The 25,886-nt window shown below is 43.0% G+C and overlaps 1 protein-coding gene and 1 long non-coding RNA gene across 2 annotated transcripts in view; one reads left to right on the top strand and one right to left on the bottom strand.

Moving 5' to 3' along the window:
* Positions 1 to 25,886, bottom strand: part of COL4A3 (collagen type IV alpha 3 chain) — a 135,408-nt gene that overhangs the window by 3,193 nt on the left and 106,329 nt on the right. Inside the window, exons 32-51 of the mRNA XM_060623952.3 lie at positions 25,330 to 25,497; positions 23,366 to 23,455; positions 22,905 to 23,039; positions 20,641 to 20,739; positions 19,511 to 19,600; positions 19,072 to 19,211; positions 18,489 to 18,615; positions 17,109 to 17,189; positions 16,621 to 16,719; positions 16,339 to 16,386; positions 13,593 to 13,778; positions 12,467 to 12,597; positions 9,266 to 9,338; positions 7,105 to 7,176; positions 6,891 to 7,016; positions 6,009 to 6,107; positions 2,534 to 2,746; positions 1,717 to 1,894; positions 1,473 to 1,587; positions 260 to 432 (exon numbers count right to left, since the gene is read on the bottom strand). Coding sequence (XP_060479935.3) covers positions 260 to 432; positions 1,473 to 1,587; positions 1,717 to 1,894; positions 2,534 to 2,746; positions 6,009 to 6,107; positions 6,891 to 7,016; positions 7,105 to 7,176; positions 9,266 to 9,338; positions 12,467 to 12,597; positions 13,593 to 13,778; positions 16,339 to 16,386; positions 16,621 to 16,719; positions 17,109 to 17,189; positions 18,489 to 18,615; positions 19,072 to 19,211; positions 19,511 to 19,600; positions 20,641 to 20,739; positions 22,905 to 23,039; positions 23,366 to 23,455; positions 25,330 to 25,497 — 2,443 coding nt within the window. The remainder of the gene's footprint in view (positions 1 to 259; positions 433 to 1,472; positions 1,588 to 1,716; positions 1,895 to 2,533; positions 2,747 to 6,008; positions 6,108 to 6,890; positions 7,017 to 7,104; positions 7,177 to 9,265; positions 9,339 to 12,466; positions 12,598 to 13,592; positions 13,779 to 16,338; positions 16,387 to 16,620; positions 16,720 to 17,108; positions 17,190 to 18,488; positions 18,616 to 19,071; positions 19,212 to 19,510; positions 19,601 to 20,640; positions 20,740 to 22,904; positions 23,040 to 23,365; positions 23,456 to 25,329; positions 25,498 to 25,886) is intronic.
* Positions 381 to 4,441, top strand: LOC132672190 (uncharacterized). Its single transcript, XR_009607409.3, has 3 exons — positions 381 to 440; positions 3,572 to 3,715; positions 4,235 to 4,441. It is a non-coding gene; the product is annotated as an uncharacterized LOC132672190 (long non-coding RNA).

Below are 25,886 nucleotides of genomic sequence, written 5' to 3' on the forward strand. Positions count from 1 at the left end.
TATATACAAATGTTAAATATGTTTGGTGGTGACAGAAATCACATTTTTGGGGTCTTTATTGGTGCAGTAGTACAAAGCCATGGCTATTTGTTCACTGTAGGACACTTGTCACTGCGAGTGCCAAGCTAAACTGGATTTTGTTGGCATGAGATCTTTCCGATGTTCATCATCAACACCCAGGTAACGAAAATCTAACAGGGCAACCTCTGAATAGGTCTGTGATTGAGTCATCAGGTTAAACTTGACTTTGAATAGTTACCTGAACATTCTTTTGGGGTTTAATGAAGCCAACCAGAAACTGTAGGAATTTGAATAGTAGTTGCACGTTCCTCTTCCATGACATTCTATAAATGGACTGGCTCGGAATTCTTCCAGACAGGACCCGGGGGATGCCAGAGCCTGACCTGCGCCCTCAGAACCTGCACTTGTGAACTGTCAAGGTAAAAATCTCTGAATAAGAATTCTGTGCATGGCGTTCAAGTTTTCAATGCTCTACTCTTGGGGGGGTAATAGAAAATAAGAAAAGAAAATAGCATGAACTAAACTTCTTATGCTTCGTTAGCCAGATTTGCTAATACTCTAGCTACCTTCCAAGTTGAGGGACAGTCATCAAAAAGAAAGCAAAAGCTATTTATTCTGCCTGGAATGCACCTTTTCCTCAGCTAGCTTGTTCTCAGAGTTCAGGGATCTGCTTAAATATAATCTGAAGAAGGCTTTCCTTGACGTTGTCCCTTTCACAATCTCTCTCCTTATCTTTCCTTATTTCCCTTATAGTACTGATCACCCTCTGAACTCGTCACTATGTTTTCAGTAAAGAAGGGGGGATAATGGATCCTAAATGATGCTACAGAAAACATGAATAACCACCCACCACATATGTGCAGCTAGCACAATCACTGATGGTCAGTCCATAGATTTCTTCATTTAGCACTTAGATCTGGGGAATCTCTTTAAAAGCCTTTTTCTCTTAGTTCCCGTCTTCATAGGAATGTCAAAGGGGCACAGTGTAAGGCAATAAGATTTTGGAGCAGACAGACTCAGGTTCAGATCCTAGCTTTACCACTTACTAGTTGTGAGACCTTGGGGAAATTACTTCGTTCTTATTTATAAAACTGCAGATAATAGAAACTACCTTTAGGGTTTCCATAAGGATTACAGAAGATCTACCTATATGAAACAGCTGCCAGGTAAAAATATAGGCATTCCGTTACTAATATGGTATTACTCTTCACCTAAATGTCTTATTTAGAATTTGTGGATGAAGTCATTTTTTTTAATGCTCCTTTATTTACAAAAAAACCCCAACTTGCTTTAAAAAAAAGTATCTTTCTAGATTTTCAAGCAAATGTCCATGGCACGCTGTGTCCATTGACATCAGGCGGCTTCATTCCCCGGCGGCCGCCTTTCACCCAGTCCAACGTAAGATTCTAGGGGCAATCTTTACTATGACTTTGCTGTTCTTTCCTCCTTACCATGATAAAAGAGAATCCTTTCCAGAGAGAAATCCAGCCATGAGGACAGGAGGGAATGTCAGTGGTTTGGCTGTGGATAGCTATGGCCATCGCAGGACCTTCACAGACGGTGCATCTGTAACACGAAATGAAGAATGTGGCATCCCCGCTCTCACGCACTGCGATGTACTTGCTGCCCTACGTTCCGTTACAAGTGAAGTGACTGACCTGGTCCCATCACAAAGCTAAGGGATTAGATTTTTACCTGCTAATATAAGGCTCCAGGGCCCTGCCAGTAATTGGAGCCATGTCCATTGGCATCAGAGCTGGTGTTGACAGCCAGTATGAATAATCATTTCGAGATGCAAAATTGCATACGTCATTGATGTTACAGAACAAGAATGGCATTGTGGTAAATCGCTGCAGGCAGCTGCCAAGAGTTCCTGATGAAACATTAGACTGAGTATCACTGTCAGTAAATTAAAATCATTTTGAGTATCCTTGCTAGCTAGAGGCTGATTAAAACAACCTATGGCAAAAATGAGAAAGGCAACACAAAAGAGTTACTTGCAGAATGTGTTATTTGCAAAGTGTTTTAACAGTGACAGAAATCAAAGATCCAATAAGCAAACACATCTTCCTTCTCCCACCCTTAAAACTTCCTGGGACCCTTTCTAATGAGCCTAGCACTTGAGGACTGGTAGAGGTCTGTTGGAAAAATGTCTTTTACTTCAAAATATTCCCAGTTCTTCCTACGTGTATAATAGCAAATAACTAGACAAAGCTTGAGAACAGATGCTACTTGTAAGACTCAGAAGCAAACGTGATTTCAGTGAAAATTGTTTGCATTCAACAGGACGAGCTAGATCAACGTTTCACAAGCAAGGCTCTTTCCAGGGCTTCACGTTTCCAGAATGAAAATTAGACGTTAGGCCTGTGTTGTCTTATTCACGGTCTTCAAGGAGTGCTGTCAGGCACTCAGGGTTGTTTACACTTAGCTTCAGAGAGAAGTACCCCATGCTATGAAAATTGACCATCTGTATATGGAAGAAAATGACTGAAAACAAGGACTGGGACATTACCCAGGTCTTGTCCGTGGGCTTGTTCATTTCCTTGTACAAAAAGAAGAGAGAACCCACTATAGAGCGGCTGTGTGCCTTCTGGGCAGGAAGGGATGGCTGTGGTCTGACTGTGCCTGGTGAAGATGAAGCCTCTCATGGTTGTTGCAGTTGTGGGTGGTCCAATGTCTCCAGGTTTGCCCTTCAAGCCTGGCAGTCCATCCAAACCTGGGGGTCCTTTAACAAACATGGTATACATGTTGCAATACAAACAAAACCTCAAACTCATTTTCTGGAAGTACTGATTTAAATGTTTATGTATATCTGTTAAGCCCCTCTGTAAAGGAGTCCTAAAAAAGAGGGGCTTACAAAATGGCCAAACAGTATTAAATGTCCACTAGTTTATCACACGATGCCTTATAAATATTTGTGTATATTGCATGATGAGTTTTTGAGATCAGGTCTTTTTTTCCCCTCCCCCAATTTTTTTAATGTTCATTTATTTTTGAGAGAGAGAGACAGACAGAGAGAGAGAGAACAAGTGGAGCAGGGGCAGAGAGAGAGGGAGACACAGAATCACAAGCAGCCTCCAGGCTCTGAGCTGTCAGCACAGAGCCCGACGTAGGGCTCAAACCCATGAACCGTGAGATCATGACCTGAGCCAAAGTTGGACACTCAACCAACTGAGCTACCCAGGCGTCCCAAGATCAGGTCTTTTTTATCTTTGCATTCTGCGGTGTCCAGCACGGTGGCCTGCATCTGATAGGTCTTAGGTACATTTTTTTTTTCGGTACCAATGAATGTATTCTACAATGTGGGTAAATAAGTTAAATCAAATATCTATATTTTGGAAGTCTATTCAAGGAGGTACTTTTGATAAAGTCACTAAACATTCATGGACAATATTGAAAGTTCTTTTTAAAAGTTGCAAACTTCAAGGAAGTTTTTAATTAGTAAGGCAAATAGAATGGAAAAGACTGTGTTAAGGGTTAGTTTTTAAAATTTATATGAGCTTAAGGCAAAGTAAGTAATTTGTATACTTTTTTTCCCCTCTGCACTTAGAGTAAGGCACATTTGTCACTTTCTATTATTATTTTTTTGGTAATCTCTCCACCCATTGTGGGGATCAAACTCACGACCTCGAGATCAAGAGTCGCATGCTCTTCTGACTGAGCCAGCTAGGTGCCCCAACTTGTCACTTTCTAAGTAAGTACTGGAGAAGTATCCTTTCCCTCCGTCGTCGTGTTCTTTACTCTCCCTTTCTTCATCAAATAGCTATTATTGATGATACTGGCACCTGCTTCCATCCCCGCTTTGCCCCTGATCCATTTCCACTCTACCCTAAGCTCTACCCAACCCACCTTGGGTCCTAAAGAAATACAGAGAGGGTTGGATTTGGGGCCCACGAGTCAAGGGAGGATTGTTGTTTCCCACAAACAACCATGCTATGGTGCCAGGCAGCACCCCAGTATAGTCTCTGCTCGGAAGTCCATGCTGCTCATGAGGATTGGTTAAAGCCCAAGATTATATTTTTTTCCAGTCTCCCCACCATCCCTGTCTTGTCCGGGAGCCTTGGTTTGTTCTTTGAAGTTAAAAAGAAGCCATATCTAAATCTGTCTATGTCTCATGTCTTACTGGAGTAGTCCAAAAGCGTATGTTTTTAATATATCCAGATAGAGAAGATACACATTCTTTACTTTTCCCCACATCTGTCCTCATTCCCAGAGAGCTATAATTGGCCACAAGCAAACGATGCCTTGAGGTCCCTGCACAGGAATTTTGATTAGGTGAGTATGACAGAAATTAAGGTGAGCTGCTGTACAACTATGCACGATCAACGATATTCTGCATTTCTGAGCGAGAGGCCGGGCTCTTGGCTTATACCTGTGTTACTTAACTCTTAGATCCTTATCCTTCTTTTATTTATTTTTTTTTTTTATTTTTATTTTTTTTCAACGTTTTTTATTTATTTTTGGGACAGAGAGAGACATAGCATGAACGGGGGAGGGGCAGAGAGAGAGGGAGACACAGAATCAGAAACAGGCTCCAGGCTCTGAGCCATCAGCCCAGAGCCTGACGCGGGGCTCGAACTCATGGACCGTGAGATCGTGACCTGGCTGAAGTCGGACGCTTAACCGACTGCGCCACCCAGGCGCCCCCTTATCCTTCTTTTAAATGTTTATTTATTTTGAGAGTGAGAGTGAGAGCATGAACAGGAAAGGGGCAGAGAGAGAGAGAGAATCTCAAGCAGGCCCTGCACTGTAAGTGCAGAGCCCGGCGTGAGTCTTGAACTCAACTGTGAGATCATGACCTGAGCCGAAATCAAGAGTCAGACACTTAACTGACTGAGCCACCCAGGCACCCTTACTTGTCAGCAAGTTTAAATCCTTGAGGGGTATAGCATCACACAGGTTCTGTGGCCAGTGGCTTTAGCAGGAAGGTTGCTTTGGAATTTGGCATAAGCCATGCCACTGTTTCCAGGATGCCTCTGGTTTTATTGGGTTTGCCACGAGGAGTCACTGTGCTTTGCTTTGTGCACATAAGCACGTCTCTTGCCCTGATAGCATTCAGTCGCGTCTCCAGCATAAACACCTTCAATTTTAAGAACCGTGTGCTCTCTCTGGTTCCAGAGACCCTGCTTACAGCCAGCAAAAATGGCCTTGGACCACAGCCTTCCAGACCTATTTGTCATTTTAGGAGTCCTGTTACCAGCAGGCCCCACTTATTTGCCCTTTAAGTTCAGCAACAGGACCTTCCTTCACCTCCACTAGACTAATTGGAGAGGGCCTTCTTCAGGATACACATGAATTGTTCAGCCATGTGGTATTCAAGAATGGTATAGCTTAAAGATGGCTTTTCCTAGGGGCGCCTGGGTAGCTCAGTCAGGTAGGCTTCTGACTTTGGCTCAGGTCATCATCTCATGGTTCGTGAGTTCGAGCCCCGCATCGGGCTCTGTGCTGACAGCTCGGCGCCTGGAGCCTGCTTTGGATTCTGTGTCTCCCTCTCTCTCTGCCCCTCCCCTGCTCACACATATACTCTCTCTCTCAAAAATAAATAAACATTAAAAAAATTAAAAAGAAAGATGGCTTTCCTAGATAAAGATACTAAGTTGTTCTTCTATTCATATCAAGATAGTATTTTTTATAACTATGTACTTACATGTTACTTCTCTAGATACTATTAAATAGTACTCCTATAAATAAAAACAGTATTGGCCTTTCCAAAAATAGAATTAGTGCTTTATGAGGTCTATTTGTCCTCAGACTAAAACTTTGGTGGACACTTGCCCAGTTGAGAGATAGGAAGGATGGTGTATTCCAATAATTCTTGGTTTTTCATCTTCTTCCAAATGAACGTTTTGTCCCTGGCTTTTAATGCAAACGACAAAACTGAAAGACGTGGATGACTCTTACAGTCACATATTTAAAGGCGACTTCTCTGGATATTGAAACAGCAGTCAGTGAAGAGAAGGAATAGAAGAAGCCAGCCATTCGTTTACCTTGCTCTCCTTTACAGCCTTTGTTGCCTTTTTCTCCAATTGGCCCAGGAGTTCCCGGCCTTCCATCCTTGCCTGGTTTGCCTCTTGGCCCACAGGGTCCTACGCAAAAAACCAACACTGTGTTGAATGGTTCATACAGGAAAAAACAGGGGTGGCCAGTCATCCCAGATATGTGGGACTTCTCCAGTTTCGGCAACGAAAGTCTTACACGCTGAGCCACGGACAAACTCGGACAGTTGGTCATCCAACTTGTTACATCCTACTTCTCAGGGGGGAAAAAGAACCCTCAAGAACGGACTAGAAACATAGGAGACAACAATGGTTTAAAATTGTGCTGCCATTTTGCTTCACCCTCTTCCAGAATTTGCTATGCCCTTGTACTGATCAACGTAATAAGTCATGTCTCTTTTATATCACAGAAGCAATTCAGGCAACCTTAGAACGTAACAATTCCATTCAGAAGTCTATTACAGTATGCTAACCCTATACAGAGGGGTTAGTTCAATTTCCATACACCAGTACTTTGATAAGATTTCATAAGATTAAGCATATATTTGCATTTACTACTCTTCCAAATGCTCTCCAAAGTGTGAGAAAACTACACACGCATAGAACTCAGGTTTATTCAGGTAATCGTTTTCAAATAAGAGCTCTAAGACCAATGGTTGTCACAGAAGATAGAATTAATACTTGATCTTAATAAAAAAAAAAAAAACCCGTAAGTGCCTAAAGTGTATTTGCTTAAGCTTATACACTGCACAATAGGTTTCAATAGAGTCAATATTTCCAATAGACTCTATAATGCTTGCTTCCAAAGCGCTTTGTAGGTATTTTGGTTCAACCACTTGCTCGTAATCCATGTCAATACAGTCAGTTCCACACCTAGGATTCCTGGTGGCCCCGGTGGCCCAGGCTCTCCTTGCATCCCTGGTTCTCCAACAGGTCCAGGTGGCCCTGGGCTTCCCGGAAGGGAGATGATCTTAACTGTGCCAGGGTCTCCACGTATACCTATTGACATGAGCAGAGGAAAACGATGGGTTCACTGATGAGCTACCCTTTCTTCATGAAGAGCAATACTAAGGAGAATAATATTTACCGGGTGGTCCTTTTGGCCCAATTTGCCCTGGAGGTCCAACTGGTCCCAGAAATCCTGGATTACCCTTCTCCCCTTATAAAAAAAAAAAAAAAAAGGCAATGTGATTCCATGTAGAACAGTGGGTTTCCCAGCTCTTGAGGTTTATGATCAACTGTAAGGACAGACACTGGGAGTTAGGACTGGAGGTGATGGGGCTCTGTGACAATGGCTACAACTTCTGGCATTTTATTTGGACCCAATCAATCATGCTTAATGTCTATTTAAAAATATATTCTAGAAGTAGGCATTAAGATTTTGTATCTTAGTATTGAAGGGGAAGAGTTCATAAAGTTCACTGTTTCCGTTCAGAAACGAATTTAATATTTAAGGTAAAGTATGAAGTGACATTAAACCTATTTTAGTGCTTACATCAATTGTCACAGTTATCTACTTTCTTAGCTTATTTCTCTAGCTTTATTAAGAGCCCATTAGTTATATTAGGGATTCTCATGAACACATATGGAATTCATGTAACTATCATGTAAACTATCATGTAAACTATCAAAATGGTATGATTTCTCTCCCAGTCTTTGACATGAATAAAAGTTTACAAAGAATCACTGATTTGGAGAAATACTTTTTTTTTAATCTTTATTTATTTTTGAGAGACAGAGTGCAAGCAGGGGAGGAGCAGAGAGAGGGGGAGACACAGGCTCCAGGCTCCGAGCTGTCAGCACAGAGCCTGATGCGGGGCTCGAACCCATGAACCGTGAGATCATGACCCGAGCCGAAGTCGGATGCTCGGTGTCCCTGGGGAAATACTCTTTTTAAAAATCATGAAATAATATAGGCATTACGTCTGATTTCTTAGAAAGACTTTAATACTAAAGATGGTATTTATGGAAGCAATACAATCAAATAGATTATCAAAAGTTAACTGGAAACTACACTCTAAATTATCCACTTGGTATCAGAACCTCAGGAAGATGTCCATATTTATTTAAACACATCAGAAAAAGCCTGTTTTTCCTTTTGAGGATTAAAAATTTTCATGTTCCGAAATCTAAGAAAAATGGAGTATGTTTCATGGAACACATTTCAAAAGAACGCATTTTTTGACTCTCCCCTCTAAATAGCTCTAAATATTTCACCAGGACGTTTCTTTCTTTAGTGGGGCCCTTGTATAATTTTTCCAATCTTAGATATTCCTGTTCTGGGAGGTGGGGAGTGACAGGTGGGACACATGGTGCCCAGGCTGCCCTGTTCGCACCCCCCCCCCCCCGTGTTCACCCTCCCCCACCATGTCTACTGGGACTCCTTGGAATCATCTGCTTTGATTTATTCTTAACGAATTTGCTCCTTGGAGAGTCAGTGGTTGAAAGTACCGAACAGGCTAGGCTCTCTTGGAACTCCACCTTGTCCTCCCTTGGACCCGGAAAAGGTTTACCTTTGTGAAAGTGTGGCTTTGTTCCTTTTGGCTACACTCACTACTTACTGTATAGTCTGTGATAATAGATTCCCTACTGTACAGAAGCAGTGACAAAGGATTTAATCAGTGAAGACAACAAATATAATATCCAAAGCCTTATTTAAGGTCATAGCATCCTTATGGAAGATTTGAGAAATATTTTCTGAAACCTGACATTTAGATTTTTGTGCATGAAAATTTTACACTTACGACCCCCCGGATTATATTTCTCTTCTGATTATCATGCATGTGCCAAAAAACCAAATACTTAAATCTCACGCAGAACACTTTACTTACCCTCCCCCATTAACAGTTTGGTAAATATTTGTTTCGATTTTCAGCTTTTTAACATTATAACACACACACAAGTGAAAATAAGCAACTTCAAAGCAATAGCGTTGATATTGATGTAGTTCCCCATCCCCAACCCAACACACATCGGTATTCTCCCCAACATACATCAGTATTTCAGCGGTCACCACTTTAAACTGTTTATTTTTTAGTTTTTCTACAGTTTCCATCCTTAAGGCGTGAATTTAGTGTTTAAGACCCCTGGGGCTGGGTTCTGGTGGTCTTCCTTCTTTACTCATAACCAAGGTCCTATTTGCACCCTGTCTGTGATGACTGGAGGAGTTCAGTAAACATTTGTGTGCCCTAAAATATAAATCACAATCATCGTCTTTGTATCCAAAGAGTAGTGCACAAAAACAGTACCTTTTACCCCTGGAAATCCATGGAATCCCGGATCACCTCTGAGCCCTGGCAGACCTGGGGCACCTGGTGCTCCCTATAGTTCAGATAAAAGGGAGCAGTACCAAAGACAAAATTTTAAAAATCACAATTGTCACTGTAGTCCTTTTTTTCTTTTTAAGCAAATAGGATATAATACGTTGGGTCAGAATGAACTGAGGTCCACAGATACCATTTTTACCTTCCAATCCAATCCTCCTATAGTTCCTCTGCCACCTAGATCTCTCCTGAGGACTATCATTTTCTTTTTCTTTTTTAAAAAAAATTTTAAGTTTATTTATTTGAGAGAGGGGGAGAGCATGCACACAAGTTGGGGAGGGGGAGAGAGAGAGAGAGAGAGAGAGAGAATCCCAAGCAGGCTGTGCACTGTCAGTTCAGTGCGGGGCTTAATCTCATGAACCATGACATCATGACCTGAGCCGAAACCGAGTCGGACGCTTAACCGACTGAGTCACCCAGGCGCCCCGGGACTATCATTTTCAATAACACAGAAGCAAAAACTGCCCTCACGGTCAAGAGCAAGCACAACTTCTGGGTGTTAATGTCTGTTGTAGGAGTGTGGAATACAACTTAATATTCTGTATCCTACATGGACCTGACCAGTATCTGGAGACCTTTCGGGAAGAGCAGGCACTGGATTGCCAGAATGAAAATTGTAATTTTTGTTTGTAATTTTTGCAAAGACAACAGAGCCCATATTGAATTATAGCACCCACCATCATTGAAACTAAGTTGGCAGAGTTATAAATTACTCCTGGCCCGAGTGGTGGTGGAAGTAAGGTGTCCAGGGATTGGGACCATGAAAGGGTTATCCGGGACACTTTGACATGCACTTTTGGCAAGGATGCAGGTGATCTGCCCAGGAGACGCTCCCTCCTTGGGCTCATACTTGCCCTTGTAGCCATGGAATGCTCAAGCAAGGCCACAGGAGAAGGGGCAAGGGATCAGAGCTTCAGAAAGGAGCTACATGTCAGAACATAAGTGAAATCTATTACACTGTCCATATGAATGGAAACAGTACTATTACTTGAAAACAAGGAACTGAAGGTCATTAAAAATGCCAAGAACAAAACTGGCCTCTAAACCAAATGTCTTTAGAGCAAGAAGACCAAAGAAGGAAAAATCCTGTACCTTGGATCGGGTGGTGTCAGGTGCAAAAAGGCGGGAGAGAAAATGGAACCACCTGGTCAAGGACTCTCAGGCTCCTGAGTCTGGCCTGTTGTCCAGAAGCAGAGGTAATCGGGGAGGAGGGGCAGATGCCAGGCCCCGCCCTCGGGTGAGGAGGGCACAGCTCCATGCAAGGAGAGGATTGTTAAGGGCACAGAGCCAGTTTAGGCATCCATCGAGAAGAATTATATTTCTTTATTTTTTTTATTTTTTTTAAATTTTATTTTAGAGAGTACTTGTGTAAGCAGGGGAGAGGAGCAGAGGGGCAGGGTGGGAGACAGAGAGAGAGAGGGAGAGAGAGAACCGTAAGTAGGCTCCATGCTCCGAGCCTGACGCCAGGCTCAATCTCACAAACTTGGGATCATGACCTGAGCCGAAACCAGGAGCTGGACATTCAACTGACTGAGCCACCCAGGTGCTCCAAGAAGAATTATCTTTCCAGTGCAAATGTAGAAGCCCTGACTGACCTTGAAAGCACCAGAGGACTTAAGAGAGATCGCATTTCCAAACAATACATTCCACAGCCCAGTGTCCTTGGAAGGACTTTCTCTGTGATTTTAGGATCAGTGTTTGCCACTTTCAGAGAATCATGGAAAACATGAGAGAGATCTAAGACTGGGCAAATGTCTCATTTAAAAAAAAAAAAAGTTTTAAAAAGGTAGACGCTGGAAACCGAATACCAAGAGAACTTAAGAGAACTTCCCATGATTCCTCACATGCCATCATGCTAAATAAAGTACCTCATTGCCCATCACTGATGAAAACATAGAGCAGCTATGACATAACTCTGAATTCCTCATCAATCTCCAAGAATTTGATGTAAACAGGGGGAAGACAGGTTTCTCGAATATGCTGCGAAGAAAGTGAGGGAAGATGGCCCAGGTGTTGGGTGAGAGACTGAATTTAGAGAACTTCATAGTCTGGGAGCATGAGCCTAGATGAACACAATGACAGCTATAAAAAAGAAATTTGAAAGTTCTGCATTTAAGTCACAAACAGACAAGAGCTGGAAGTAATGGAGAAAACTTGGAAGTCCTTCATAAGGAAAAGCGTGTGCATACACACACACACACACACACACACACACACACACACACGCTCTGGTTGACCAGAAGCTGACTGTGCAGTGACAATGTGGTGATGTGGCAGCCAGATAGCCCAAGGTCGGATTATAAAATGGTGTTCCAGATGGTGAGAGTCTTCCCTCCTTTAGCCACTCTGTGGGGGGTACTGAGTTCTTACTCCCAGGGGGTGTTTGTCTCAGGGGCTGTGTTCTAAAAAAATCTTTTTAATCCTTATTTATTTTTGAGACAGAGACAGAGAGAGAGGGAGAGAATGAGCGGGGGAGGGGCAGAGAGGAGGACACGGAATCCAAAGCAGGCTCCAGGCTGCGACGCGGGGCTCGAACTCATAAGCGGTGAGCTCGTGACCTGAGCTGAGGTTGGATGCTTAACCAACTAAGCCACCCAGGTGCCCCTCAGGGGCTGTGTTTTTAAGGAAGATGTTGACCAACTGTGATATATTCAGAATAGAGGCAGGGTTGACAAAGGGTTAAACTGAATTTGCAAAACGCAGGTATTTATCAGGGGAGAAAATGCTGAGAAGGAAGTGGCAGCTATTTAGAAACCCTGGAAGTTCCATCAAGGGGAAAAAGTAAATAGACATTCACTGATAACTTTCAAAGTATATTAATACAGAAAAATGATATTGTCCTCTAGAGTGATCCCAAACTGTTAGGTGTTTTAAGAGTCCATTACTGAAATTGTTCAGAGTCTAAACAAGAAAAGGTCAGGAATGACATGGAAAAGGGTCCCCCACAAACCAAACTTCTAGAGGCCAAATCTGTCCAACCCTTAGGATTCTTTGAACCCCCTGGACTCTGCCCTTGGGTGCTCAGAAGCATCACACATGGGCATTTTTTTGTTGCCTCTGGGGACATCTGATCCTGGCAATTCATGTAGAAGAATATAAGAAGTCAAAATAATTTCCCACACTTACCGGCTGACCCGGTGGCCCCTCGTCTCCTACAGTTCCAGGCGGACCTCTAGGGCCAGGCTCGCCCAGAAGCCCCTTGTCTCCTTTCAAGCCTCTCACGTGACTCCCTGGAGGTCCCGGAGGACCAGGGTCACCTGCATTTACAGACAGCCGGTCAGTATTGGGCAGTGGGGGCACCTGGCAGGCTCTGTCGGCAGGTTTTTTTTAATTAAAAAAAATTTTTTTTTGATATTTATTTATTTATTTATTTTGATGTTTATTTATTTTTGAGAGAGAAAGAGAGAGACAGAGTGTGAGCAGGGGAGGGGAAGAGAGAGAGGGAGACACAGAATCCAAAGCAGGCTCCAGGCTCCAAGCTGTCAGCACAGAGCCTGACGTGGGGCTTGAACTCACGAACCATGAGATCATGACCTGAGCGGAAGTCGGAAGCCTAACCGACTGAGCCACCCAGGCGCCCCACTGTTGGCAGGTTTTTGGATGACGGGCACAGCCTGCACCCAGTGTGACCCCGCACATGCTTTCTGTTGTGGAGTGTTGATGGGCTTGTGGTGAAGACAGAATGAGATAAGGCCAGGGAAGTGCTGGCCGAAGGCAGGGGCTGTTTGTCCTTGGTGAAAGTCTGCCAGACAGGGTCTGTGCCTAGCCTGGTACTCGATCCATAAGAGCAACTCAGTAAATCTTGGTGATGGGATGCATCTCTCTCTTTTAGGCTTATTAATTTGGTGTGCTCGCTTCAGCAGCACGTATACTAAAAATGGGCTTATTTATTTGGTAATTACTAATTTTCAAACAGATCCCCTCTGTCCGCATCACACCAATAGCCGTGGTGAGCACCAGGTGATGTACGAGAGCGTTGACTCACTATATTGTACCCTTGAAACTAAGATTACACTGTATGTTCACTAACTGGAATTTTTTTTAATGTTCATTTGTTTTTTAGACAAAGAGAGAGCCTGTGCAAGCAGAGAAGGGGCAGAGAGAGAGGAGGACAGAGGATCTGAAGCAGGTTCCCAGATGATAGCAGAGAGCCTGATGCGGGGCTCAAACTCATGAACCGTGAGATCATGACCTGAGCCAAAGTCAGGCGCCCCAGCTAACTGGAATTTAAATAAAAAGTTAAAAAAAGAACCTGGGTTTCCTCTGAAGCCTGGTGGACCTCGATCTCCTTTCTGGCCAGGGATGACTGTGCCAGGAAAACCCGGTGGTCCTGGGAGTCCCGTCATGCCGGTGGGTCCCCACGGCCCGGCATCTCCCACTATCCCTTTCCTGCCGGGGAGGCCGGGTAAGCCTGGGGCTCCCCTGTCTCCTTTGGCTCCTGCAAAGGAAAAGGTTTGGTAAGTTTCCGTAATGGCCTTCTACTTGGAGTTACAGTTTGGGGTTACCTGTAGTAACGCAGATGCTGTGCTTAAAAGGCATTAAGATTCGCAATATAGTTTTTGAAAGAGGCTGGTAAAAGAAATACAGGTCTATAAGAAACTGAGTCGAGACTAATTTCTGCCTTAGTTCAGTCTTTTGATTTTGTCAAAGTCACCTCACTATTCTATGTGTCAGTTTCTCTTTTGTTCTTTTTTCTTTTTCTTTTTCTTTTTTTTTTGAGAGAGAGAGAGGGAAAGAATTTTAAGCTGTCTCCATGCCCAGTAAGGAGACTGATGTGGAGCTCGATCTCGTGACCTAGGGATCATGACCTGAGGCAAAATCAAGAGTCAGAGACCTAACTGACTGAGCCACCCAGGTGCCCCAGTTTTTCTTATTTTAAACACCTAATGTAGCTCAGTCTTTAAAGATCAAGTGAGATAATATACAGATGGAAAAGTGTAGTGTAACTCTGAAGTGTTGTGTCACTATCTGCTTCAATTACTATTATCTGATGAACTTTAATTACAATGACGTTGAATAGAGAGAACGTTCAGAGCTAAACTTCCTGGCATTGATGTGTGCATCTGAAGAGTCACACAGCTAAACCCAGACAAAGGAACAACAAAGTTGCAATCCCTCTTCTCTCCTTTCTTCTCCCCCATAACACACACAAACACTAGTCTGGAAGGGAAGGCGGTGGCTGGGGGTTTGGAATTACCAATGAGGATTCCCAAAAAGTCACCACTTAATTACTAATATTCTTCACCTTGGAGAACCTTCAAGAAAATTGGGCTTTGACGTTCATGAATGGGAAACGTATGAACTGCAAATAATCACTCCCTCCTCTTTTTTCTCTCTGTGTTATTCTAGAAATAGTGAACGGCACACAAGTAGGGGACAGGAAGAAGAAGGATGAGGCTGCTAGCACAGGGAAGGGCTTGGGACGAAATCGTGCAGGAAGGCAGAGTGATGATGAAAATAAAATGGATGAATGTTAAAATACTGAATATCTAGCCTTTGTCTATCCTGTTCTTTAGCTTTTTTTTTTATACTTGTAATTTGTGTTTTTCAAAGAAAGTGGTTAGATGGCGTCAGCTCACTTGAAGCTCTGAAATGCTGGGTATTTGTACAACAGAGTCTGGCAGTGGTCGGAGACCCCAAGATGTGGTCTTAGGTTGTATGGTCCATGCCCATAAAGATGCTTCCTTGTCTCACAGTATGATTTCATTTTAGCATTTGGGAGTCTCAGTGAAGTCTTCTCCATATTTAGTTATCCTAGAGGGACTGAGGCACATAATCACCTACTTACATAATTGGGCTAGTTGTTATTTTTTTAAGGCTTTTTGACTTAAGGTATGATTATTTTATATTAAATTTTATTTCCAAACAAATGCCAAAGTATTCTCACTCCAAATGGTTAAACTTTGAGCTTAGCCTAGGAAAATGAACGGAAACTCTCCCTTTGGCCGTAATTGTAAAACCTGATCTGTGAACGAGACCTGGAGAAGCCTCCATGCTCGTGGAGGAAGGTGGGGTCCAGGAAGTGTGAGGACACTGAGCTCAACCAGGGAGACCGTGACACCACCAAGAAACAAATGGAAAAGTGCAGCTCTTGTAGACTTTCACAGTTAGCTCACAGGTGGAGAGGCAGTTCCTGCCCCTCTGAGCTTCTCAGTAGGACCCAGCTACTCCCTGCTGGTTCCCGCGAGCATCGCTACCCAGAGGTCCTCAATAGGAAGAACGCTTTTTGCTAATCAAATACTCCTGTCCGCAGGACCCACATCTGTGAAGGGTTCATAGAAGATGCAAATGATCTAATATTTCTTCTGGCAAATTTCTCCACAAAATGGAAAAAGTTTGAAGAAGCTGCTTATCTTGTAAAACACTGCCATGAGAAATCCGGACTCAGAGTCTGTCAACCTAAAATCTTGTATATACTTTGAATGACATGTTCTGCAAACTGCCATGTTTGGCATTGAGAGAGTTACTGGTAGCCAGCCCTTAATAAAAAATAGTCTGAACCACAAGCTGGCCCTGGGGTGGGAATCAGACCCATGAAGATAACAAGGTGGGAAAGAATTTGTGTCATCACTGCATGTTATTCCCACCCTGCCGCCCCCTGCTCAGAATAGCAGAGAGGGGTGCTCACAGAGAGGGGGTGCTCATGGACAAGCCAGCAATTCCCCCTACACCCTTTTAGGAGGTGATACATTTAAAGCATGCCAACAGCCACAACCAAGGACTACATAGGAAGTCTTCTGATTTTTTAAAGACTTTCGATGGAAAGAAATTCCAAAGTTGGATCACAGTTTCTGATTCATTCACTTTGCAATGGTGGTCATAATTTTTAAGCATCTTGAATACTAAGAATGTAAACATCTTATATTACCACTGGGACTTCTTTAATTCAATATGTTAAGTTTATTTTATATACCAGGCGATTTTGATTAGATTCTGTCCTTGAAATCTAGATCACCAGGGTCGGGGCGGGGGGTGGGGGGCGGTGAAGCACTGCTCACCTGGGACTCCAGGGCTCCCTCTGGGGCCTGGAACTGCTTCCAGCAAACCTGAAAGAGAGGAGTTTGGTACCTGAGTGTTTTATATGTGGTTAATTTCATATATTCTGCTTGGTCAGTTTCACTGTGGCGACAGAAGGAAGTTTAACCACCACACACCCAGAACACATTAAAGATCATCGATTCCATTGGAGAAGTATCTCTAGAGCAGTGAAGGATTACAATGGCACTGACCATTCAATGCACAATGAAACCAGTGGACCCAAGCTCATGAGCAACGTGTACCTGTTTCTCCCTTTTCTCCTGCTGGGCCAGGGATTCCATCACGTCCCTGGTTGCCTCTCATCCCCATTGGTCCGGGAGGTCCTGGAAATCCTGGAGGTCCTGAGAAAAGAAATGCCATTCGAAGAGAAGGCATACTTCCTGGCAATGGCCTGATGTGAACACTGGATACGTAGAATTCGATTCGATTAAAGGTGCTCCTTCCCCCCGCCCCCCAGAACTGTAGTTATGTGATGCTCCATTCACAGTGAAAACTATGAACAGATTTATACTACCATGAAGATCATCACTTCAGAAGGTGGAGGCTGGCAGATCTTTGAATTAGATAGGTATCAATACCTAACCTCATTTTTTTTTTTTTTTTGGTCTGGGGACTGAGTAACTGGGAGCTAATTTCTAAGGAGCAGCAGATAGGTATGCAAAGATTCCAGCCTGAGGAGAAAATATGCCTCTGTCCTGAAGGGGAAATAGACAAAGTACAAAAATGGAACCTGGAGGGCCTTTTACTCCTGGAGGACCGGGGAAGCCTTTAATGCCTTTTAACCCCAAATCACCATCAGGGCCCGGCTTTCCTATAAATAAAGAGAGAAGAGAAGGGAAAAAAAGAATAGCACAAGGTAAATGGTTACAACAATGGCAGAAATGGTCCTTTTTTATAGTCACCTGTGCCTCACACTGGCCTTCAGGCCCTTCGCCAGAGAAGCAGAGCAGAGATGTGTCGAATCACTTTCAAACGTGTTTGTGCACCAGCCACACGGGCCACTCAGCATCTGATTTATGACTTTCACTGGGAGTTAACAGCAAATCCACTGAACCTTTCCGTATTTGAAAAGACGGTTTAAATGTTATCTTTCAGTAAGCTGCAACCCAGTAGCCTGGTGGTTGTTTTTAATAAAATAAAACAAAAACTTAAACTCAAATTTATAGGAAAATGAGAAAGAAAGCCAACGCTCAACCTGAAACCATGCCAGGAAAAAAAAAATCACAACAGTGTTTGCCCCCAAATTCACGTTGAAGTCCTTAACCCCAGAACCTCCAGAGATCACTGTATTTGGAGACTGGGTCTTTAAAAAAAGCTATTAAGTTAAAACAAGGTCACTAGGGTGGGGCCTGATCCAATATGACCAGTGTCCTCACAAGAGGCATTGATTAGGACACAGACACGCAGGGAAGGAAGATCATGTGAAGACACGGCAGGAAGTTGCCCAACTCAGGAGAGAGGCCTCAGAAGAAAAAACCATCCGTGCTGACATCCTGAGCTCAGACTCCAGACTCCAGGACTGTGAAAAAATAAATTTCTGCTGTTTAAGTGCCTTGTCTGTGTTTTGTTATGGAAGCCCTAGAAAAGTAATACGAATATGCGGTTGGGCAATGAACTAACATTTAAAAAAATTTTTTTCAAGTTTATTTATGAGAGAGAGAGTGGGGGAGGGACAGAGAGAGAGGGAGACACAGAATCCGAAGCAGGCTCCAGGCTCCGAGCTGTCAGCACAGAGCAGGATGCGGGGCTCGGACCCACAAACGATGAGATCACGACTTGAGCCGAAGGGGGACACTTAACCTACTAAGCCACCCATGCGTCCCAATGAAGTAACATTGTGTGTCTCTAGGCTGAATTCTTTGAGACAGAACTTAAGTTTTATGGACAGGATCAGGTTTTTAGATGTCAGTCCATCCAACTGGCTGATCGGGGCTCCTCCTGATTGATTTCCCGTTCCTCAGAGTCTAAGAATTTGATGATCAAAGTTGAATAAAAGCAATCATAGTACAAACACCTAAATAGCTTTCAATTTACGCAGCTGATTCTAGGAGGTGAGGGCTATGCTGAGTGTCCCGCTTCCGGCTTTCCGAGTTGTAAAGCCAACGCTCACCTGGGTGACCAGGACTTCCGGGGTTTCCAGGGGCTCCCTCAGGTCCAGCAGGCCCCGAATGTCCAGGTGCTCCAGGTACCCCTCTTTCTCCTTTCCTTCCCATGTCACCTGGAAATCCTGGATCTCCCTTAAAGTCAGCCAAACACCTTTAGAATTCTCATATAAGCAGGATATGTGATCAGAATTGAGTATGGACTCTGCTAGCATTTAGTTAGTGATTTAGTTACTGAGTTAACGATTCCTATTAAATGTCTGCTGATGCAGGCACTGTGACAGGGGCCGGGGACAGGATGGCTATGGGATTTGCTGGAACCAGTGCAAAATGCAAAGGCAGGACGCTTAAATGGCAGGAACAGGGATAAGCAATTCCTTGGGTATTGAAATTGGAGGGATAAACTCATAAGCCAATAGCTGTGTGATAAGCATTCTGAGCTGTGGAAACAGGATTAAAAAAACCCAAATCATCACCTGAAAACACAGCTGTATTTTCAATGCTTTTTGCCCACACTGAATCTAGACACTTGCTGATACTTAGAGACTCAGCCCCCTCGCTAAAGCATAACGACTTCAGTGGCCGGTATACCTTTGGTCCTGGTGATCCTGGCCTTGCACCTGCTGAGTAACCCGGCTCTCCCTTCTCTCCTTGGAGACCGTGAACACCTGGGAGGCCTGGCCTTCCAGTTAAACCTGGTAGTCCCAAAGCTCCCCTGTGTCCTTTAGGACCTGCAATTAGGAAAGAGGTCAGGGAAAATGAAACATTCTGCTTCTCACTTTTGTATAAACCACCTTTCTGGCTTTTGAGAATCACTGATATGTTGAGTAGTTATCATGGGTGATCTTTACACAATATGAATGTTTATTTAGTTCTCATCTGTGTTCTAATTGCACACAGTATGTTTGTCTAAAAGTAAATCTAGTTTTACACCAACTTTCTACCAAATGGTAAACCCAAACAACAAACCATACAGAAAATCTAGAATAGAATTGGGCTTTCGGCTCACGGACAGGACCTTATACCTTACCTGGCACCCCCATGATCCCCATGCTTCCTGGCACGCCACGTGGTCCTGGTGCCCCAGGATTCCCAATGTTGCCTGGATCTCCTCTGGGGCCTGGAGAAGAAATAAATAGTCACATGTCCTGCACAGTTCCTGGACATAGTAGGTGTCAGTAAATATTTGTTGCTTGTATGAATAAATGAATTCTAAGCACCCAGATCAGCTAGGTTATGTCCTTGTGTAGCTACCTTTCTGCCTTCAGATGAGGAGGGGACTGAGTACCCAGAAAACGTAAAATTAGAGAACTTTAGATTCTTGTCAGCAGGCCTGGAATTCAAACATCAAAACCATTCTAGGACCAATGCCAGCAGAAAAGAGGGGGTTCCTGCCACCATATCGCAATAAATTTCCAAATGCAATACTGAAGTTTTACTGCCATGTAACATATTTTGTCCCTGATGTCATAGAGAATAGGGGGCTACTGTAATTGTTTAAAAATTTACTTTGCAAACTCAATAGCATGTTTAAAAAAAGAAAGGCAAATCCGGAAACCTCTAAATCATTACCTGATTTTCTTCTATGATATATGATACTGTGATAAATTATAGTTTATAATACATATCAGCAATGTCAAAATAACATTTTTGGTGCAAATATGGAACGTTGGGGGTGCCTGGGTGGCTCAGTCCATTGAGCATCTGACTCTTGATTTCGGCTCAGGTCATGTTCCCAGAGTTGTGGGATCGAGCCCTGCGTCGGTCTCCACACTGAGCATAAAGCCTGCTTGAGATTCTCTCTCTCTCTCTCTCTCTCTCTCTCTCTCTCTCTGTCCCTCCCTCTCTCTGCCCCTATCCCCCACTTGTACTCTCTCTCTCTTTCTTTCTCTCTTTCCCCCTGCCCCTCATTCCCACTTGTGCTCTCTCTCTCTCAAAACAAATGTTCAAAAATGGAACTCTGTGTAAGTTAATATTTTTTAGTTAATATAGGCTGACTATAAATAGCTTCATTCTGATTTAATTGTGAAGCAAATTTCTGCTGGAACACTATGGGAGCAAAATTCATATTCAACCCAGTAAGTCAAGAAATACATTTTTGTTATGTTCAGACGTAGGGAAACTTAACTCCTGATATTTCTATCAGAGAATCTGCTCTACCTGGTGGTCCTGGTGGTCCAGGTGGCCCTTGGAGTCCTTTTAAACCCGGTAACCCTGGAACACCACTGTTTCCTTTCTCACCCGGCTTCCCTGCAAATCCTAGTTAAAAACCATGGATTAAAAACACAGGTTAGAATTTTATCAGACTTAGTTCAATCCTGGTTAAAATTGATGAGACATTATTGTAATACATCCATATCATTTTTATTAAGAGCACAGGCAGATGTGGGCTCTTTTCAAAGAGGATTAAATGAGATAATATATGTAAAGTATTAGCATCGTGCTTGGCATGAGTTAGTTCTTCAGTGACACTAGCAATGATGATATTTACACTTCATTTTAAGAACGAGTGGCCTAAATATAGCTTCTTAAAAAAATTTTTTTTCTTTTAGTAACGACAGAGGACCATTTATTACATGATTCTTGTCCAGAGCATCCCTTTCTCAAATCCATTGATTACAATGACCATTTATTAATTAGTACATGACAGACATCATTTTCTTTATTTATCTTATTTCATCTGCAGGCAATGTCAGTCTGTCGTTGAGCCTTTCTAGAATGGGTGTAGAGACAACCAAACTGAGCCTCTGTGAAGTCAACGGACTAATCTAGAGTCACAATCAATGAGTGATCATGCTGGGATCTGAACCCAGCTGTGCAATCTGCGATGCTTGCAAATTTCCCACAAAACTGTCCTACTTTCCATAACACATGGCTTTGATCGCTTTACTTTCTGGCTCAAAATGGTCCTTGAATCTGTGATACCTTTGATGCAGGGCAAATTACAAACTCCTTCCACGGTATCCGAAGCACTTTCTGACATGTCTGTGGCCCGGCTTTGTGCCCTTTCTCAAGATTCCCTTCCTTGGGCAGTTTTCCTGCCTATATCCTTATTCATTCACATAAGCACTGAGTATCTAATTAATAGACAGGTGTTGTGCCAACAACAGGTGTTGTTCCCAAGTTTTTAGTGTTTAATTGGGGAATCAGCCAGGTAAATACACAATTACCACCCAGTGTGATAAGTTCTGTAACAGAGCTGGGTACAATATGCTACAGGGAAGAATTTCTGTAAGAGGGGACTGTGTGTGTGTGTGTGTGTGTGTGTGTGTGTGTGTGTTAAAGACTGAAGAGGCGCCAGTTGGGTGGAAAAACCATGAAACAGGACAAGATGCCCAGGCAAGAAAATAGCACATACAAAGGAATGACGAGGAGCAGGGGGTTAGATTATTTTCTTTTGTAACATTTATTTTCTATCGATGTCATTTATTACAATCTAAAAATATATATTATTTAGCATGTTCCTGCTTTGGGCTTGCAGGGGGTTAGCAGGCCAAATCTGGTTTGGTGTGGTATGGCTGGAGGGCTAAAAATGGTTTTTTTACATTTTTACACTAAACTCTAAAAATGACTATGCAACAGGGACCATATCTGGGGCCAGAACCCCTGAGATGTTTACTGCCTGGCCCTATACATAAACTGTCTACAGATCCATTGATGTCTCTTCCCCCCTTTCCCCCCACTGAACTGTAAGTTTCCTCATGACCAGGACACTACCCCTGCTTTGCTCACCTCTATGTCTTTAGGACATAATAAAATACCTAGTCAATAGGTCCTAAAAAATAATTGTTGAAAAATTATCTGTCATGTGGCTGGCGAGGTACGCAAAGGGCAAGTGATAAAGAAACTTTGTATGCCAATGTAAGATTACTTTTTACCATTCTTGGCAAAAAGGTGGTTTTGAGGCTTATGATTTAAAATTGACTAGGGGCAGTTTAAATACAGCAGACCCAAATGCAGAATTAACTTAGAAATAAAAAGTCATGGGCACCTGGGTGGCTCAGTTGGTTAAGCGTCTGACTTTGGCTCGGGTCATGATCTCATGGTCCGTGAGTTTGAGCCCGGCATCAGGCTCTGTGCTGACAGCTCACAGCCTGGAGCCTGTTTCGGATTCTGTGTCTCCCTTCGTCTCTGCCCCTCTCCCACTCCCACTCTGTCTCTGTCTCTCTCAAAAATAAACATTAAAAAAGTTTTTAAAAAGAAGTGAAAAGTCACACATTAAGGAGACAACACGTAATTGTGCAAGGAACGCCAAGACCCAGTTCTAATCCAGGATTGGGCCACCAACTGGCTTTGTGACTGAGCAGCATGTTGAGTATCGGTTCCCACGATCTTCATTTGTCAACTACAGGGATTTTCTTGGATCATTCTTAGTCTCAGAACCAGCTGTGATGTTCTGGTTCTACACAAAAGGAAGGCTGTACCTTTGAGGCCTGGTTCTCCTTTGTCCCCCAGTAGGTGGGATATTCCAGAAGGCCCTTGGGGTCCTTTGTCTCCTTCTTCACCCTGGGCTCCTGGGTGCCCTTTCTCACCCTTTGCTCCTGGGATTCCAAAGTCACCTAAAAAACAGGAGTAACAATGTCAGTTCCTTACTTCTTGAACTTGTTTGTAAGGATTCGAAAGTTAACAGTGCTTACCATAAAACAAAACAAAACAAGACAGATAAACCAAAACAGGCAGTCATTTAAAAGCAGTGGCATAAGATTGCAAGGAGAAAATTCGACTCCATTCAAATGGAAAAAGGAATACAAAGAATAGCAAAATCGAATACGTGGTTCTCTCAGAATTATATTGCCCTCAAAGGGTAAAACATAATTTATTTTTCTGTTATGTAAGTGAACATTGTTCCTTCCTCCTGTTCTTGGGAAGATACTCCATCACTTACCCCTCTGTCCTGGGGTTCCTGGGTTTCCGGGAGGCCCCGGAGGACCAATGTGTCCCGGATAGCCCATCATGCCAATCGTTCCTTTTTCACCTGTGGAAACACGTTAACGCAAGACAGCTCAGATTGTGCAGAACGACAGAAGTGAAAAATTCCATAAAATAAAATGTTATACTTTTTTTTAATGTTATTTATTTTTGAGAGAGAGAGAGGCACAAGCAGGGGAGGGCCAGACAGAAAGGGGCACAGAGGGGTCTGGAGTGGGCTCCATGCTGACAACAGAGAGCCCTATTGGGGGCTCGAACTCACAAACTGTGAGATCATGACCTGAGACGAAGTCACATGCTAACTAACTGAGCCAACCACGTGCCCCTAAAATAAGTTATAATTCTAAAGAGAGTTGAAGAAATGATTTCTGTAAACAGAAAAAGAACCATATTTATCTAGGTGATTGATCAGTAAACATTCTTTATTAAATTAGGGTTGTGGAGGTCATGGGTAGCAAATCACATTTGCAGATGAAAGTAGAACATGGGGGGGCGCCTGGGTGGCTCAGTCGGTTGAGCGTCCGACTTCAGCTCAGGTCATGATCTCACACTCCGTGAGTTCGAGCCCCGCGTCGGGCTCTGTGCTGACAGCTCAGAGCCTGGAGCCCGCTTCAGATTCTGTGTTTCCCCCTCTCTCTGCCCCTCCCCTGCTCATGTTCGGTCTCTGTCTCAAAAATAAATAAAAACATTAAAAAAAAAAGAAAGTAGAACATGGTGAAGAGATGGAGTGCTCCCTCCTCCCAAACCCCGTGTGGCTTTCTATTGTGTTCCCTTATTTTATTTTCCTCACAGCAGCTGTTGACTATTGAACCTAGTTTTTATTTTTTAGTTATTTATTTTTATTTTTATTTATTTTAGGGGAGAGAGAGAGAGAGAGAGAGAGAGAGAGAGAGAGAGAGAGAGAATCTTAATCAGGCTCCATGCTCAGCACAGAGCCCAATGTGGGACTCATTCCTATGATGCTGGGATCATGACCTGAGCTGAAATCAAGAGTCAGATGGTTAACTAACTGAGCCACCCGGGCACCCTGAATTTAGCTTTTAAATGGATTTGTTATTGTCTCTCTCATTGTCAGAGGTGGAATCTTGTCCACTGACATGTTTCTAGTGCTGGCATGTGGGAGAAGCTTAATAATATAAATGAAAGAATGATTTGTGGATTAAGTTGTTTTTCTGGGTTCTTCTCTGGAGGAATGAGATGAATGAGGTCCTTATGCTGTGACTATTAGAATATTCTTCCCAAACATACAAACTATAAAAACAGTGATGAAATAAAAAGAATGATAAGGGAATACTAGAAACAACTCTATGTCAGCAAATTAGGTAACTTGGGGGCATTCGCACAAATTCCTACTGAGGCACAGATTACTGAAACTGACTCAAGAAGAAATAGAAAATCTGAGTAGACCTATAACAAGGAATTGATTTGGTAATGTAAAAACTTCCCACAAAAGAAAGCCCAGACTCAGATGACTTCACTGGTGAATTCAACCAAACGTTTAAGGAATATCAATTCTTCACTAACTCTTCCAGAAAATACAAAAGGAGGGAATACTTTCCATCTTGTTCTAGGAGGCCAGTGTTACCCAGACACCAAAACCAGACAAAGATATCACAAGAAAAGAAAATGACTAATATCCATTATACATATAGATGCAAAACTTCTCAAGAAAATACTATCAAATGTATTTTAGCAGTGGCATATAGAAAGGACTGCACAGCCAAAGTTGTCATACTCTGGGTAATTGTGAAACGTGACCATCCCACCACCAACACTGACCCCTCACAAATAACTCAGTAGGAAACACTTATACTAACTCAAAGAGAAGTGTAGAGTCAAAAGCCTAGGTCTATGTCCAATTTTTACAGCCACCTTAAAAGGAAGAAGACAGAAGAAAAATAAAAGCATAAAAAAGGATACCTGGTGGTCCTAAAAATCCTGGATTTCCTGGATATCCTTTTTGACCAGGTGGTCCCACCTCACCTCGATGACCTGGCATCCCTGGTGGCCCGGGTTCTCCAGGAAAGCCTGACCTATCCAAGCCTGGAATACCTGGGTCTCCCTTTGGCCCCGTTTCACCTCTTCTGCCTAGGTATGAATGAATGAATGAATGAATGAATGAACAAATGAACGCACAACTGCTTTCCCCACCAACTCCAGAAATATTTTTTATGACTATAAATATTTAGCTGTGTGATTATGGGCAAACCACACACTCATCTGATTGATTGGCTGATTTCATCCCCTTCTGTAAAATTTCTAAGATCACTTCTACCTTTAACATTCTGTTTCAGTGATTCATGCAGTAATAAAAGTGTAGAGTTTAGATCTATTTTCTAGTCCTGCAGACATATCCTGGGACTGCACTTTATGACTGTAGCTCAGTCTTTAACCTGCAGAATAATACATACAGAGCCACCCACGTGGAGGCGAGCCACCAGATACTTCTGGAAACAACAACAGCACTATGACAACCA

Source organism: Panthera onca, chromosome C1 (genome assembly GCF_046562875.1).
Source record: "Panthera onca isolate mPanOnc1 chromosome C1, mPanOnc1 haplotype 2, whole genome shotgun sequence".
NCBI lineage: Eukaryota > Metazoa > Chordata > Mammalia > Carnivora > Felidae > Panthera > Panthera onca.